The sequence below is a fragment of the Talpa occidentalis genome, unplaced genomic scaffold (genome assembly GCF_014898055.3).
Source record: "Talpa occidentalis isolate TD23 unplaced genomic scaffold, MPIMG_talOcc4v2.1 talOcc4.2, whole genome shotgun sequence".
NCBI classification, from domain to species: domain Eukaryota; kingdom Metazoa; phylum Chordata; class Mammalia; order Eulipotyphla; family Talpidae; genus Talpa; species Talpa occidentalis.
In genome coordinates this window covers 57,047,788-57,065,041 of record NW_023602073.1, presented here as the reverse complement: position 1 = coordinate 57,065,041, position 17,254 = coordinate 57,047,788, and the positions used below count along the sequence as shown (strand labels likewise).

Genomic DNA, 17,254 nt, shown 5'->3' with positions numbered 1-17,254 from the left:
ATCTACTTTAAAATGGGGGGAGTGGGGCATTGACATTTTGGGGGAACATTGTGAGAAATTTTGAAAGGGACTGTCTACATCGTATTTATCAGTCTCCAGTTTCTTAGTGACACAAACATTTATTTGGTGAAGTTTAAGCGAACTAATTATCTTAACAGTTGTAGGTTTCGGATCACTGGCTTTAGGCAGAAAAGTCTTTTTTGCTTAAGTTGTGTTCTTATTTTCATGTTTGTTACATCTTTCTGAGAGGCCAGATTGGATAGGCTTGTGATTTGCAGATTGAATTGTTTTCCAGAATCTTGCTGAAGTTAACATGATTTTCTGTGTGTATTTTCTTTCTATTGTCCAAAGCTTATAAAGCTCCACTTAGCTTTGGGGTGCATGTGGAATATAACTAACTGCTGTGCTACTGTACACATTTTAGGTTTGTTACTCTGAATTTTATTGAGGTGATGAGTAGAACCCTGTCTTAAACTAGCCTGAGTTAAAGTGAGAATTAATAATGAGGATACTGAGATATTGTAGAACCTAAGTTAGAAATTATTTTGGGCTTCAGAATCTGGGACTGGAATGTTGTCAATCCTCTCTTGCTGGCTGTGGTGTTCTTTTCTCTCCCAAGTTTGCTTATTTTGCCCTTCAGTCCAATGGGCAAAATAGGACACTGAAAGCTCCAGGGAAGGGTTCAGATTGACTCAACATTGGCTCGGGAGTTCATTCCTAGGCTAATGAATGATGGTTTGGAGCAGAGGCATGTATAAGCCTGAAAATTCTTTAAGTTCTTATTTCTTATCTGCTTTCCTGGGACAAAGAAGGCAGTTCCGGGATAGAAAGGGACATGGAACTCATACATTTTTGTGCCCTTGGAATATTATTTCCCTTTATCTAGCTATCTCTTGAGTCCCTTTCTCTAGCTGGTTAATCAGCCCACTGAGGTATGGCTCTGATATTACCTGGTCGATGAAGCTTTCCTGAATTCTTAAGTTTGACTTATATATTTTCTCTTCTTTACTTTCATGATCCTTGGTTAGTTTTTTTCTCTGACATTATCCCACTCAGTTATGACTATTTTTTCCCAGTTCTTCCTTGATAGACTTTGTGTTCATTGGTAGCAAAAGATTGTGTTTTACTTGTCTTTATACTTCCGGTACCTAGAGTCATGAATGAGTGAAAACTTAAAAGAAAGGAAATATAAAAGAAAGAAATATTGTATGCTTATTGATTGGCAGAGAAAATTTTTTTCCTCTGTGTTTTTTGTGTTTATAATTTAGATTGACTGTTTCTTAGATAAGTTTGCCAGGAATAAGAATAGGAAATGTTATTTCCTATTTTAATAGAAATTACAATTTAGAATGGTCTGAGCATAAACATTATAACTTGATTAGGGTAAGGTGCTGTGCATGTCTGAACTTGTTCGCCCACTTGATTTTTCCAGCGCTGAGCTTTGTCATTTATTGCACTTACCTTATAGTTGTCGCCAAGGACTGGGATCATAAATCTGGCAGGAGCCTAACAAAACTAAGAGTTTGTCTGTCTTTCCCCCCTCTTTTAAATCTTTCATTTGTTTCAACACATGGAACTATGGTGCAGCTGGATAACCACAGACAATAGAATGTTAGACCCCCTACCTCTCTCATTATAAAAATTTAACTCAAAATGGATCAATGACTAAATAGAAAAGCTAAAACAATAAAACTATTATAGAGACATAGGGTAAATTTTCATAACCTTGGATCTGGCACTGGCTTCTTAGATGTGACATCAAAAGCATGAACAATGAAAGAAGGACTAGATGTATTGGACTTCAACAAAATTAAAAACTGTTGTGCATCAAAGGATGTTATCAAGAAAGTTATCAAGAAAACAGACATAGTATCTTTCATTTAATATGGACTGGACTACATATTTGTGTTAAGTGTACTTAACTTAAGCTTTATTTTTAAAAAAGTAAACACAGCCCATAAAATTGGGGAAATATTTGTAAATTGTGTATCTGATACAGATCTAGTATCCAGAAATATATAAACAACTATTACAACTGAACAAGAAGAAGACAAACAACCCATTCAAAAAAGAAAAAGATTTGAACAGACGTTTCCCCAAAGAGAGTACATAAATGGCCAACAAGTGCATGAAAACATATTTAAGATCATTAGTCATCAAGGAAATGCAAAGAAAAACCACAGATACCATGTCACACCTATTAGAACAGCTAAAATGAAAGAAAAATAAGTTCTGGTGATGACATGAAGAAATAGAAACACTCATAACATTGTTGATGGAAATGTAAAATGGTTCAGCTGTTGTGGAAAGATTTTGGTGTTTCTTTAAAAAGTTAAACATAGAATTGCCTAGGAGTCCTACTCTTAGGTGTATATCCAAGAGAAATAAACACACAGCCATGTAGACACTTGTATATGAATGTTTTTAACAGCAATGCTCATTAATAGCCAGGACATAGAAACAACCCAAATGCCCCTCAGCAGAGAATAGATAAACAAAATGTGATATACCCATACAATAGGATCTTATAAAAAGGAATGCAATACTGGCACACTTTATAGTTTGGCTTGAATCTCATATACATTATTCTAAGCAAAAGAAATTAGACAAAGGGAGTTATATACAATTTCTTTTATGTAATTTATCCAGAAGAGGCAAATTCATAGAGACAGAAAGCAGATTCATGGTTGTCAGGGGTTGGGAAGGAGGAGTGAGGAATGATTATTTAAATGGGTATGTGGTTTTCTTAGTGGGTATGAGGTGATGAAAAAATTTAAATCTACAAAGAAGGGAGTGAGTGGTTGCTCAACATTGCAAAGGCACTAAATCCTGTGGAATTATATACTTTAAAATACTTAATTGTGTATTACGTGAATGTCACCTCAATTTTTTTTTTAAGATTTATTTTTATTTATTTATATAAGCACTGGATACAGTCAGAAGCGCGGGAGGGTGAGAGAATTCACCAGAGCCAGAGCGGGGAGCAGAGCAGGCAGAAAGACTGAAGCTCACTGCTGAGGGGAGCAGCGGGCGGCAGGACAGGTCTGTGCGCCATGCTGGACCCTCCTCCGGTGGCTGGGGAGCAGCCGGGGACCGAACTGGCGCTGCAGAGGTTGTGGGCAGCTTCGCAACCCAGCGCTCAACCGCTGCGCCACCGGGGAGTCACTCAGTTTTTTATTTCTCTAGTATGTAGTGTTGGCCTGTGTATTGCTCTGCAACACTATATGATTGACAGGTATAGGATCACACCTTTGCAGATGTGTGTTACTATGCTCCACCTTCTACCCCAAGGCACACTTTGTCCTCAGCCATTGTCCATTGGCCCCTCCACAATTCGCTTCTCACTGTCCCCCTTTAGTAGCCTAACATTACAGTTGGAAGTCTAGGGTTTATTTTTCATTTGGTTTTATTTTTCATTTGGTTTTATTATTCATTTTATTTTATTCGCCCTTTGTTTTGTTTCTCTGGATTCCACCTGTTAGTAAATTCAGTGTTTGTCTTTCTCCTTCTGACATTTCATTTAGCATAACCTCCTCATTTTATCTATGTTTTCACAAATGGCAAGAGTTCATCTGTTTTCGTAGCTTCGTAGCATTCCATTGTATATATCTACTCATCTGTCCTTGGACACCTCGGTTGCTTCCTTAACTTGGCTATTATTAATAATGCTGCAGTGAACATAAGAGCAAATTAGTGTTTTTGTATTCTTTGGGTACTGCTGGAATTACTGGGTCATAGGGAGATCTATTTTCAGAAACCTCTGTGCTGTTTTCCTTGGGCTGGATCAGCCTGCATACCCCACCAACAGTATAGGAGTGTTCCTTTTCCTCCATTCTTGCCAACACTTGTTCCTTTTTTAAATTCGTGTCAGTGTCACAGGTGTGAGGTGGTCTGTCTCATTGTGGTTTTCACTTGCATTTCCCTAGTGATGTCCCTCTTGGCTATCTATGTATCCTATTTGGATAAGTATCTCTTTAGCTCTCCGCCCATTGTTTTTGTTGTTGTTATTAATCCTTTGTCCTACATATGATATGCAAATATTTTCCTCTTTCAATAGGGCATCTTTGTTCTGTAATGATAGTTTCTTTCACAAGCAAAAAGGGAATGCTTATGAGGCCAACACCACTCCGATACAAAAAGCACACAAGGACATCACGAAAGAAATTACAGACTTACATCCCTGGTAAACATAGATGCAGAAGTCCTCAACAGAATCTTAGCAAACCAAATTCAACAATACATTAAAAAATAATACACCACGACAAGACTTACCCCAAGACGCAAAGAATGTTCAACATTCACAAATCAGGAAAAGAAAAGATAAAAGATAATATCAACAGATGCAGAGAAAACATGTGATTCAATATCCATTCAGGATAAAAATTCTAAAAGAACATAACTGCACATAATAAAGGATATATAAACCACAAGCAACAGAAGCTGTTTAGCGTAGTTCCATTTATTTCTGCTTTTGTTTTCCTTGTTGTTGGAGCCAAGTCCTCAGAGACATCTCTGAAGCCAGTGTCTTGGAGTGTTTTACTTCTGCATATTTTATGGTTTCAGGTCTTACATGCAGGTCTCTAATCCATTCTGAGTTAATTTTTACATGTTGTGAGATAGCTGTCTAATTTCATTCTTTTGCATATGGTTTTCCAGTGTTTCCATAACCATTTGTTGTAGAGACTTTCCTTTCGCCAGTGCATGCTTTTGACTTTTTTGTCATTGAGTAACTGTTCATATAAGTGTGGCTTTATTTCTGGACTCTTAATTCTATTCCATCAGTCTGTGTGTCTGTTTTTATTCCAGTACCATAATGCATTTTGATTATTACAGCTTTGTAATATAGTTTGAAGTCTGAATATGTGATACCACCATTCTTCCTCTTTTTTGTTAGGATTCCTTTGACTGTTTAGGGTCTTTATGGCTCCATATAAATTTCAGTAATGTTTGTTTTATTTCTTTGAAGAATGTTGTTGAAACTTTGATAGGGATTGCATTGAATCTGTACATTGCTCTGGGTAAAATGGCCTTTTTAACAATGTTAATTCTTCCAACACATGAAAGTGGAATATCGTTGTATCTCCTTTTTCTTTTAACAATGTGTTACAGTTTTCATTGTGTATGTCATTCACTTCCTTTGCTAAGTTTACTCCTACGTATTCTCTTTCTGACATGATAGTAAATGAGATTCTTGTCACGATTTCATTCTTCTCCAGTTTTCATATAAAAACACAACTAATTTTTGTAACCTGCCACTTTGTTTCTAATAGTTTTTTTAGTGGAGTCTTTTTGAGTTTACTATGTATATTATCACGTCATCTGCAAATAGTGATAGTTTTACTTTCCCAATTTGGATTTCTTTTAAATTTTTTTTTAAGATTATTTATATAAGAACTGGGGTCCAGTCAGGCGTGGGAGGATGAGAGAACCCACCAGAGACAGAACGGTTGCAGAACAGGCAGTAGGACCAAAGACACTGCTGAGGGGAGCAGCGGGCGAAGCAGGAGAGGTCTGCCATGCCATGTGGGATTCTCCCTGGCCAGCCGGGAATCAAACTGGTGCTGCAGAGGCTGTGGAAAGCTTCACAGCACGGTGCTCAACCTGCTGCGCCACCTGGGAGGCTCGATGGATTCCTTTTAAATCTCTCTCTTGCCTAATTGCTCTAGTTAGGACTTCCGAAACTATTTGGGGTAGTAGTGGTGAAAGTGGACACCCTTGATTTTGACCTGATCATAGAGGAAAATCTTCAGTTTCTCACCACTGAGTATGATAATAGCTGTGGGTTTGTGGTTTATATATCCTTTCTTAGGTTTAGGTACGTTCCTTTAGAGTGTTTATCCTGAATGGGTATTGAATCATATATTTTCTCTGCATTTGTTGATACTACATTTTCTTTTGTTGTGGATTGCATTGATTTGTGAGTGTTGAACATTCTTTACATCCCTGGGGTAAGTCTTTGTCATGATGTATTATTTTTTAATGTATTGCTGAATTTGGTTTGCTAAGATTCTGTTGAGGACTTTTGCATCTGTGTTCATCAGGGATATAGGTCTTAATTTCCTTTTTTGTGATATCATTGTCTGCTTTTAGTATTAGAGTAATCTTGGCCTCATAAGCATTCCCTCTTCTTCAATTTTGGGAAAAAGTTTGAGGAGAGGCATTAGTTGAATATTGAAGGTTTGCTAGAACTAATCAATGAAACCCATATGTTCCTGGGCTTTTGTTTTTTGGAAGACATTGGTTATTGTTTGATTTCCTTGATTATAATTGGTCTGTGCAGGTTTTCTATTTTTCCTCATTCAGTCTTGGAAGGTTGTGTAATTTCTAAGAATTTGTCCATATTTTTTTAGGTTGCCCAACTTATTAGCATGTAGATGTTCATAGTAATCTCTTTTGCTCCTCTGTGTGTCTGGGTTGTCCACTGTAATTTCTCTTTTATTTCTGATTCTATTAGTGTTTTCACAAGGCTATTAACTGTTGTTAGCCTAGCTTGAGGTTTGTCTTTTACTTTTTCATAGAAACATTTTTTTGTTTCATTGATCTTTTGGACTGTCTTTTTGATTTCTATTTCCATTTATTTCTGCTTTAATTTTTTTTAAACTTTTTTTTTTAAAGATTTATTTATTTATTTATACAAGCACTGGGTACAGTCAGAAGCGCGGGAGGGTGAGAGAATTCGCCAGAGCAGGGAGCAGAGCAGGCAGAAGGACCAAAGTACACTGCTGAGGGGAGCAGCGGGCGGTAGGAGAGGTCTGCGCGCCATGCGGGACCCTCCTCCGGTGGCCTGGGAGCAGCCGGGGATCGAACCGGCGCTGCAGAGGCTGCGGGCAGCTTTGCAACCCAGCGCTCAACTGCTGCGCCACCGGGGAGGCCCAATCCTTTAATTATTATATCATGTATGTCTCTGTCTTTTGTTACTTTTTTTCAGTTGGAAGTCTGTTTTATCTTATCTCAAGTATAACTTTTCTGCCTTTTTAAGAGTACTTTTTACTTGTAAGATTGTTTCCTAATCATTTACTTTGAGCCCATGTTTTTCTTTTTAGCTCATATGGGTCTACTAGAAACAGTTTTGTTTTCTGATACAGTCAGCCACTCTGTCCCTTTTGATTGGTGAGTTCAGTTTGTTAATATTGATATTGATTATTGGTTTGCTACTGCCACCTTCTTTAGTTTTATGGTTCTGTTTTCCTTGTTCATTTTGTGTATGAATTTTCTTCTCTGTTTTGTAAGCGCTCTTACCAATAATTCTTGTATGGGAGGTCTAGTATTGGCAGATTCCTTCAGCCCCTGTCTGAGAAGGCCTTTATTTTTCCCTCAAGGGGAGTTGTGTGAAATATAGTATTCTTGACTGGAACACCTCAGTTTAAAAAAAATAAGAACAATTACTTGATCCTGACATACCTGCCACAGTGGCAATTTTGAATTGCTATGTTCTGAGACTCTGCTTTTAGAAAAACAAAAAATAAGCTAATTTTATTACCTTAGATGCTAATAATACCCAAACTAAGATGGCTCTGGACTTGCCTAATTTAATGATTCAGCTGTGTTTCCAGGGACAGAGCAAGTATTTCCTCTTTCTGATGTGTCATACTCAGCATGTCAGCCTCATCTCTACTAGGGTCCTTCAGTTCCAGTCGGTCCCTTCTCATTCCCAGTGTGTTTGCACTAATTCTGGGCACTGAGTTTTTTCAGTAGCTTCCAGTGACAGGAAAAAGGACATTTTCTTTTTTTTCCCCATTTTACCTTTTTATTAAACTTTTTGAGCCTACAGAAAAATGTAAAGAATTGTAGAGTGTCTACCTGTACCCTTTTTAAAAAAGATTTATTTATGCATATAAGAACTGGGGTACAGGCCAGAGGTGTGGGGGCTTGAGAGGAGTCACCAGAGACAGAGTGGGAAACAGAACAGGCATATTGATGGAAATACACTGCTGCGGGGAGCAGTGGGCAAGACAGGAGAGGTCTGCTGTGCCATGTGGGTTGCTCCCAGGCCAGGGATGGAACTCCTGCTGCAGGGGCTGCGGATAGCATCATAGTGCTGCATCTTAACCCCTTGCACCACTAGGGAGGCCCCTACCTATACCCGTATACTTACCAAGATTCAACAATGATTAACATTTTTGCCATATTTTGTTTTCTCAGAATAAGTTTTTGGAATCATTTGATACTTGCAGACATCACAACCCTTTACCCTTAAATCTTTCAACATGTTTCTCTTAAAAATCAGGACATTCTCTTATATAACTATATACTATTATTACCTAAGATAATTTACAAAAATTCTTCAGTCATAAAAAAATATCCTGTTCATATTTAAATTTCCCTCATCTGTCCCCAGTTTTGTTTTTTTTTTAAACACCTGAGTCCCAGGACCTCAAGGACTGTCTATTACATTTGATTTGTATGTCTGTTTAAATCTAGAATAGTGTCACCACCTTGTCTTTCTATGTTTTTTACTTTTTATTTGGAAAAGATATAACTGCTGATGATAATTAGGACAAAGTTCTAAAAATTAATAAAATTAGTGGGTCAGTAGATAGCCAGGGTAAGATAGAAGAAACAATTTTGAACTCTATGGAGCTCTAAGAAGTAAGTAAAGAAGTAAGTGAACTTTGTTGCTCCTTTTAGTGAAATTTTTCCACAGGTTGTTTTTTCTTCTTCACATAGCACATGAGTTAATTTTTTTTTAAGATTTATTTATTTATGCATACAAGAACTGGGGCCAGAGATGCGGGGGAGAGAGGACTCACCAGAGACAGCGTGGGGAACAGAACAGGCAGACTGACTGAAATACACTGCTGAAGCAACAGGTGAGACAGGAGAGGTCTGCTGCGCTATGTGGGATTCTCGCCGGCCGGCCGGGATCAAACCAGCACTGCAGAGGCTGCGGACAGCTTCACAGAGCTATGCTCAACCACCTGCGCCACCAGGGGAGGCCCATATGAGTTAATTTTTTTAAAAAAAGATTTATTTATTTATGCATATAAGAGCTGGGGCACAGGCCAGAGACGCGGTGGGTGAGAGGATTCACCAGAGACAGAGTGGGGAACAGAGCAGGCAGATTGACAGAACTGCTGTACCATGTGGGTTTCTCCCTCGCCGAACTTCGTGCTGCAGAGGCTGTGGCCTGCTTCATAGTGTGGTGCTTAACCCCTTGCACCACCAGGGAGGCCCAATAGGAGTTAATTTTTAGGTATGAAAATATTGAGAGTTTTCTTTAGTCCAATTCCTATTTACTGCTTGTAGTCATCTTTCTGTTTCAGTGAAATTCTTAATTTCTTCCTTAAAATTCCTAGGCCTTAAAATTCATTATAGTCACAGGTACACATATTTTCACTTTTTTATATTCTATGTTAAATTCCAGTTGAGTTAATGTTAGACCTGGTAAGAACTGACATCTATTTTGTGGCTCTTTTTTTTGATAAGGTTTTTTTACTCACTCAGAGATAGTAGGTCCTTCCTGCTTCTTGGTGGGCATGTGGCCTGCGTAACAGAATCACCGGCATTCCATGGGTGAGGGAATCTTCTTGTGCTTTGGGATAAATATCTCTTGGAAGTTCTAAAGTAGTGTTGTTCATGCTTAATTGATGGCTTCATTATTCTCCTCTCCCTTGATTTGTTCCCAAATAAGATGGGTAGTTTTCTTTTTTCTCATAAATAATTTGGATTCTTTGAGTTCTTCACTTGTTCAGAGAATACAGAGAGATAGTATGGGTTTTTTTTCTTTTCTGAGGATCCGAGCTAATAATCACACTTCTGATAATCCCTCTTTATTCTGATTTTCTTAACTGTTTTCTACCACCATATTTTTCTGTGATGTTTCTGGCTCTATTTAGTAGTTAGATGGCTTTCGTCATTGGATTAGTAATCTAATTTACGTACACATGATTTATGTACAAAATTAAGTGTTCTGTGATTGTGAATATACACAAGACTAGGTATTTAAACACCCTCAAGAATTCTACTTGGGAGGGTTATGACTAATTCATTTATAGAATTCGTGATGTAATTATGTTTCTTAAGAAAATCAGATATTTAGAGTGTTACTAATAGTTAGAAAATTCTGGATAAGTTAAAAATGTTCTGCCTTTGGATAGGTGTGGCTGTTCAATTCTAGTTGAATATTCAACCTGAGTCGTTATTTACTTGTCATTGTGTCTGTGGACTCATCTATAAAAAGAAGGCTGAACGTTACTGATACTGTGTTAACAATTGCATTTACCTGTGAACACATACTAGCATCACCAAATTCTTCTCCTCTGAATCAGTTTAACTCGAGTGTCAGTGCAGTGGAAAATCCATCGTGGACTGAGTCCAATAGGGATAATGTCCTTGTGCTGATAACCTAGGTTTGAGTTTTTAGAGCACCAGAAACTCAGTTTGCCAATGAGTGCACTGACATAGATGCTTATTAGCCACTTGTTCTTAGCCCTGTAGCCAGAGGTAGGAGGCAACTCCAAATAAAGCTCAGACATATACCATAAAATTTACCATTTTAACCATTTTTAAGTGTACAGTCTGTGAGTATAAGTGTTACATATTCGCAGTGTTATGGAACCATTACCACCACCCAGCTTAGCCTGTGCCTATTCCCACTGTCACACTGCTTCCCTTTGTTCTTCACAGTGCTTTTAACCATCTGAAATCAGATTAAAAACTTTGAGCAAAACACTAAAGGAATTTGGAAGTTTAAACTTTAAGAAAGGGTTGAGAACTGAGCCAGTGGTCTCCTAGTCATATCACTGTAGCCAACTCTATTTCATGTAGAATTTCTTGTTAACTTATAATAGCTGAGCATGTTGAACCGTAACTTAAAATAATTGAGCATGTTTTGAACAGTAATACATGCTACTGCATCTGCTTGTTTGCACTGAATGGGAGATGTTTGGTGTATCCCTGCTGTTGCTGGGCCCAGTGAGTCAGTAATCTAAATGGCCCCAGTGCTAAGGAGCTGTGTGCTACCTTTGGAGTTGTGAACCTCCCTGGTGGCTCAGAACACAATGACTAAAGTCCATTTTCTGTCTGTATTTGGGAAATGAATTTGCTTTGTCATCCTCCATTCCTGCTTCCTGCCAGGATTCTAGCTTGCGACTTTCAGTTTCACTTTGGACTTTAAACCTTTTTTTAAAAAATCTTTTTCTTGCTGAATTGTCTGTACAGTACAAGCACAAATAAACAGTTATGTTGGTTTGGCTGTGGGATGAGTTGGGATGTATGAAAAGATTTGAGAAGGGGGTGGATCTGTCTGGGTAGGCTAGCTTGACTTGTCCACTTGTTAGTGTTTCTACTTGGTCTTGAAGTTCAATTTGCTGTCAGGCAGAGTAAGTGAAGCAGTGAAATATGACACAGGCTGGGGATGAAAATTGGCAATTGTCCTGCGTGCACAAATAGTTTCTGCCCTCCCAAACATATTTTATAGCCAAACGAACAGAAAACAATTGAGAAGGCTACTTGTTAGAGACATATAGCAGACAAATAACCTCTACAAAAAGGTGGACACATAGCTTTTACAAGGTTTTCTGAATAACAAAATGTATAATAGGCTATTTTTCTCTCTCCCATTTAACCCCTGATCCTTAATTATAAGACTGAGGCCAGGTGTGTTTCTAAGCCTGTTGGTGGGAGGTAGGAGCTGGATTTCTCCAATTTTAACTGATCATACTTTCTTCACTTTTTATTAGTCAGCAAGATTAAGGAAGTTGCTGGAAAGCCTTCTTATTGAATGGTCAGGCATACAGGCAGTTTAGCCCTTCGCCCAGTTCTGCTTTATATAAATTTTAGCTAGCGTACACAAACAGGGAGTTTGGTAGTTGAGTAATCCAGTTATTACTAATATGACAGGCCACCATTGCATTGCTTGATCTGAGGTAGCTGCTCTAAATATAACCTTATTTCTGGCAGCTGCAAAAACCTGGAGGAGCATGCAGGCCCCCAGCAGAAAAGTATTTGCTGTTAATAGTATATCTGTTGTACAGTTGTATACTGTCAAGCTTGTTTCATGCTATGGTTATGCATAATTAAAAACAACCCACTGGATCCTTTGGCTTAAGCTTGGACTATGTTTAGAAAAATGCAGTTTGTGTTGTCTACTGTGGGGACTGGGGATGATGTCACTAGTTTGAGTAAGACCATAAGAGAAGCAGTTAATGTAATTACCAACGATTTCTTTGATCTCTAATGAACACAGCTTACTTAAACCCCTTAAGTGGACTTGGTTTCTGGCACTGATATACCAAGCTGTCCATCATTTTCAGTTGGGCTCTCTGGTTTGTGTACTGGGTAGTTTTTTTTTTTTTTTAAACATATTCTTTTTTTTTTTTTTAAAGATTGATTTATTTATTTATACAAGCACTGGGTACAGTCAGAAGCGCGGGAGGGTAAGAGGATTCACCAGAGCCAGAGCAGGCAGAAGGACAGAAGTACACTGCTGAGGGGAGCAGCGGGCGGCAGGAGAGGTCTCCGCGCCATGTGGGACCCTCACCCGGTGGCCAGGTTGCAGCCATGGATCGAACCAGCGCTGCAGAGGCTGCGGGCAGTTTCGCAACCCAGCGCTCAACCGCTGCGCCACCAGGGAGGCCCTGGGTAGTTTCTTTTGACATAGACTGTTTATGAATAATTAAAAAGAACATCAACATTCACAAATAGACGCTTCAAAAAGAAATGACGCTTAAACATGTAAAAGATACTTAACTTTTTTGTGAAAAGAGAAAACCATATTTAAGACCTCACCAAGATCATCAGACTGACAAAAATCTGAAATGATAGAGAAACAGTATAAATGAACAGGTAGGGAAATAAACACTCTCCTACATTCTTGGCAGTAGCATTCATTAAGTATCCAACTTTTATTGAATCTTAGATATATCTAAACTTTGACCCAGCAGTATCACTAATAGGTGTTTATCCCTCTGGTGTGTACTTAAGTTTATTTGTGGAAGAATTAAAGATTGGAAACAAACTCAAAAGTGGACTGGTTAAAAAAAGAAAAGTAGACTAGTTACATAAATGGTGGTGTATTTTTACAATGGCTATAACTTAAAAAAAAAGGAAGATACTCACTGTACACATAGAAGTGTTTTCATGAGAGCTAAAAGACACTTCTCCAAAGAGGAAATGCAGATGGCCAACAGGCACATGAAAAAATGCTCAACAGTCACTTATAATCAGGGAAATGCAAATCAAAACCACAATGAGGTATCACCTCACACCGGTAAGAATGGCCCACATTAAAAACTAACAAATGCTGGCAAGGATGTGGAGAAAAAGGAACCCTTTTACATTGCCGGTGCAAATGCAAGCTGACCCAACTACTATGGAAAGCTGTGTGGAGGACCCTCAAATTACTAAAAATAGATCTGCCCTATGACCCAGCAATTCCACTTCTAGGAATCTACCCAAAGGACACAAAAACATTAATTCAAAAGGAAACTTGTACCCCTGTGTTTACTGCAGTACTATTTACAATAGCTAAGATGTGGAAACAACCTAAATGTCCAAAAACAAATGACTAGATCAAGAAGATGTGGTATATATACACAGTAGAATATTACTCAGCAATCAAAGATAAATTCATGCCATTCAGAGCAACATGGATGGAGCTGGAAGGGATTATGCGCAGTGAAACAAGTTAGAAGGGAAAAGAAAAAATACTGGATGATTTCACTTATAGCAGGTATATAGGAAAACCAAACAAGGGGTAGGGAAAGAAGAAAAAAGACGACAAAACTGGCAGGCAAACTATAAATCAGGAGGCATACAGCAGGGGAGGGGGAGGGAGAGGGATCAAAACGGGGGTGGGGAAGGCACAAGAGACTGTGGTGATGGTTCACCCGTGACTTGGTGGTGGGAATTTTAGGATTATGCCAAGAGGAAAAATCAAACATACAAAAATGAACGACAGTGTTAAAAAAAAAAAGTATATATTTAAATATATTTAATTTAAAAAATAAAAAAAGGCTACATGATTAAATTACTGTTTTTTAAGTTGTCTGTCAATCGTTTATATGTCTGTATCACTCGGGGGTTATGTTTTTACTCCCCTGTATGTACACATGCTTTGCTCACCCATGATATTTATTTAAATGTCATCCTTTTTTACAAGAGATTAAAGCATTGTGTATAGTATGCTACTTATTATGTAAAAAAGGGGAGAATTAAGAATATATGCTATTTGCTTCTTTTTTTAAAAATTAAGATTTGTTTTTAATTTATCTTTTAAAGATTTATTTCTGCATACAAGAACTGGGGTGTAAGCCAGTCGTGCGGGGGGTGAGAGGATTCACCAAAAGAGAGTGGGGGACAGAACAGGCAGATCTACTGAAATACACTGCTGAGGGGAGCAGTGGGCAAGACAGGCCAGTCTGCTGCGCCACGTGGGTTGCTCCCTGGCTGGGCAGGAATTGAACTCACGTTGCAGTGGCTGGCGATAGCTTAATAGCGCTAAGACTCCCCTGTGCCACCAGGGAAGCCCTATTTTTATTTATTAATGCATATAAAAACTGGAATGTAGGCCAGAGGTGTTGGGGGGGAGGGGTGAAAGGATTCACCAGAGACAGTGGGGAACAGAACAGGCAGATCTACTGAAATACACTGCTACAGGGAGCAGCGGATGAGACAGGAGAGGTCTACTGAGTCATGTGCATTAGCTTCCTGGCCGGGGATCGAACCCATGCTGTATTGGCTGGCGATAGCATGATAGCACAAGACTTCAACCCTTGCATCATCAGGGAGGCCCTGCTTGTATGTTTTAAGAAGTTCTGGAAGGATATTTATTTATTTTTTAAAGATTGATTTATTTATGCATACATAAATACAGGCCAGAGGTCTGGATGGTGAGAGGATTCACCAGAGACAGAGTGGGGAACAGAACAGGCAGATTGACTGAAATATACTGCTGAGGGGAGCTGCGGGCAAGCCAGGAGAGGTCTGCTGAGCCATGTGGGTAGCTCTCTGGCCGGCTGGGGGATCGAACTTGTGCTGCAGTGGCTGCGGATTGCTTCATAGGTTGTGTCTTAACCCTTTGCGCCACCAGGGAGACCCCCGGAAGGATATTTAAAGAAGTCATATTACTTAAAGAAGTAATATGATTGATATCTGTGTGTATGTATTTTGGAAAAGGAGATAAATGGATACTTTAACTGTGAAATATTTTGAACCATGTACATTACTTTCTCAAAAAAATTAGAATGTTTTAAAAAATGTAGCTTTTTTGCATTTTAGTTGTCTTTGTAGAAAAGCTGTCTTTTAGTTTACTTCCCTAGCCATACTTTCTGTTTGTTTGTGTGAGAGGGAGATTTCCTCATATTGCTGCTGCTGATGCTAATGTTACTTTCTCTGTGGGCACCTTGGGAAGAAAGTGGTGATACACAAGTTTGCTCGACCTGGTAGTGGTTTTTCCTGTTGTTATTCAACCAGAATCAATAACTGAAGAGTATTTACATACCATGAACTTTAAGATCCTTAACAAATCTTAAGGACCAGACTTGTTATTTGACAACTAGGGTAATATATACTCTGGACAGCACTGAAGTGTTTTTTATTTTTCTCTTTTCTTTGTAGGAACCTACAAGCAGCAATTGGCGCCTATTATGACTTTGAGAGCCCAAACATCAGTGTGCCCTCCATGTCTTTTGTTGAAGATGTCACCATAGGAGAAGGGGAGTCAATACCTCCTGATACTCAGTTTATAAAAACATGGCGGATCCAAAATTCTGGTAAATGTATAATGGGCAGTTCTTCCTTCCTAGGTTTTTCTTAATAGTTGAAAGAAATAAAAAGGAAATGTTTTATTTTACATTATGTGATTATGGCAGCTCTTTGTTGTTATACATGATGTAGCCTTTGTACTGGCATGATGGATAACCAAACATCAGTGAAATATCCCTGGCCATAGATTGGAAAGAATAATTTAGGTTTTGATAGCATCAGCATTATTCACTATCCACCTGATGCTAGGAACTAGGCATGTGTGTGGTGATAGGGCTGTCTCTACCTGTACAGTTCTACTCCATCATTTTAATTCCGCTCTAATTAATCATCCGGTCATTTCCAGCAGGCTAGACAAGGTGTATCCTTGAATAGAACAAGGTAGTTAGAAAGAGCTGTGAGCATCTGCTCTTTTGAAAGCTCTTTTCTCTGCAACCATAAAGATGATTCTCTCTGAGATTTCCTTGAGGTATCTATTTAAGATGTTAATACCACTTTGAAAAATAGGGTAGGAAATGTGGGGATTTGCTCAGAGTGGGAAAGATGGAAAGAGAAAAAAAAGAATATTGTTCTGATGTACTACTGACTTTAAGGAAAATGAAAAATATATGTTAAGCTTATTTCTTTGAAAACAGTATCTGAATGTCTGGTAACTTAATTATTAAAATGTTAGAACAGAAATTATGTTCTAATGAGTTTTTGAGTAGCTTTAGTATTCCTTCTCGTGCTGACTGGGTGACGTTGCTTTGATTTCTTTGCTAATGATGACCTGCAGGAAAATTCAGAGATGGTAAACGAGGCAAAAAGGAGTACTTAGCTAAAAATGTGTGGGAATAGGTATAAAATGGTGGAAAGTCGAATCTGATCCCTACAAAGCCTGGCTTTCCCTTTTATTAGGACAAAATCTGTGTTGGTGGGCCTGGCCACTCTTTCCTCCTGGTTTTGGTTAGTAACTCCAGCTAAAAACTTGTGGGTGTACCTGTAGAGCAAGGCAATCTGATAGAAAATTCTGGATGCTCAACAAACCGGTCATAGTCACCTTTTATTGACTGTTTTCTTTTTAGTTCTTTATGCTTCAATTCTTCTGTGATGGGGAATGATTTGTAAGGTAGCCTTTTATGTAATAATTAATGTACCAAATTTTTCTTCTTAGTTTTTCTGTTTTTCTTCTAGGGCAGAAGTTTAGCATGTCACTGAGCAAATGGACATAATCTGAATTTACTCAGTGTTGTAGATGATTGGGTATATCTGTGGCTTTGTAAAATTTCATTAGCTTCTTTTCCCTTTTGGTTATAACCATGTAGTACATTGTTAGGCACCTGTTGATAAGGGAAAAATAGTCATATTTTCTATTTTTCTTAAAATTCCTGTTCAGAGTTTATCTTTGCCTTTTTTTCCCTCAGTGTTGCTTTTAAAATATTAAAACAATTTTAATTTAGCTTCTAGTGATGATATTTCTTATATTAAAACCTATTTTTGATCAACAGTGGTTTTGAAATCTATTCTTGAGTTTTTTGATAATCAACAGTTGTTTAGAAAGTGTAACTCC

The 17,254-nt window shown here is 38.3% G+C and overlaps 1 protein-coding gene across 5 annotated transcripts in view; it reads left to right on the top strand.

Annotated features, from left to right (window-relative positions):
* ILRUN (inflammation and lipid regulator with UBA-like and NBR1-like domains) overlaps window positions 1-17,254 on the top strand; it is a 93,402-nt gene that overhangs the window by 24,910 nt on the left and 51,238 nt on the right. For all 5 annotated transcript variants that reach the window (XM_054698734.1, XM_037519549.1, XM_054698732.1 and 2 more), the window contains exon 2: window positions 15,559-15,713. In XM_054698734.1, the coding sequence (XP_054554709.1) occupies window positions 15,559-15,713 (155 nt within the window). The remainder of the gene's footprint in view (window positions 1-15,558; window positions 15,714-17,254) is intronic.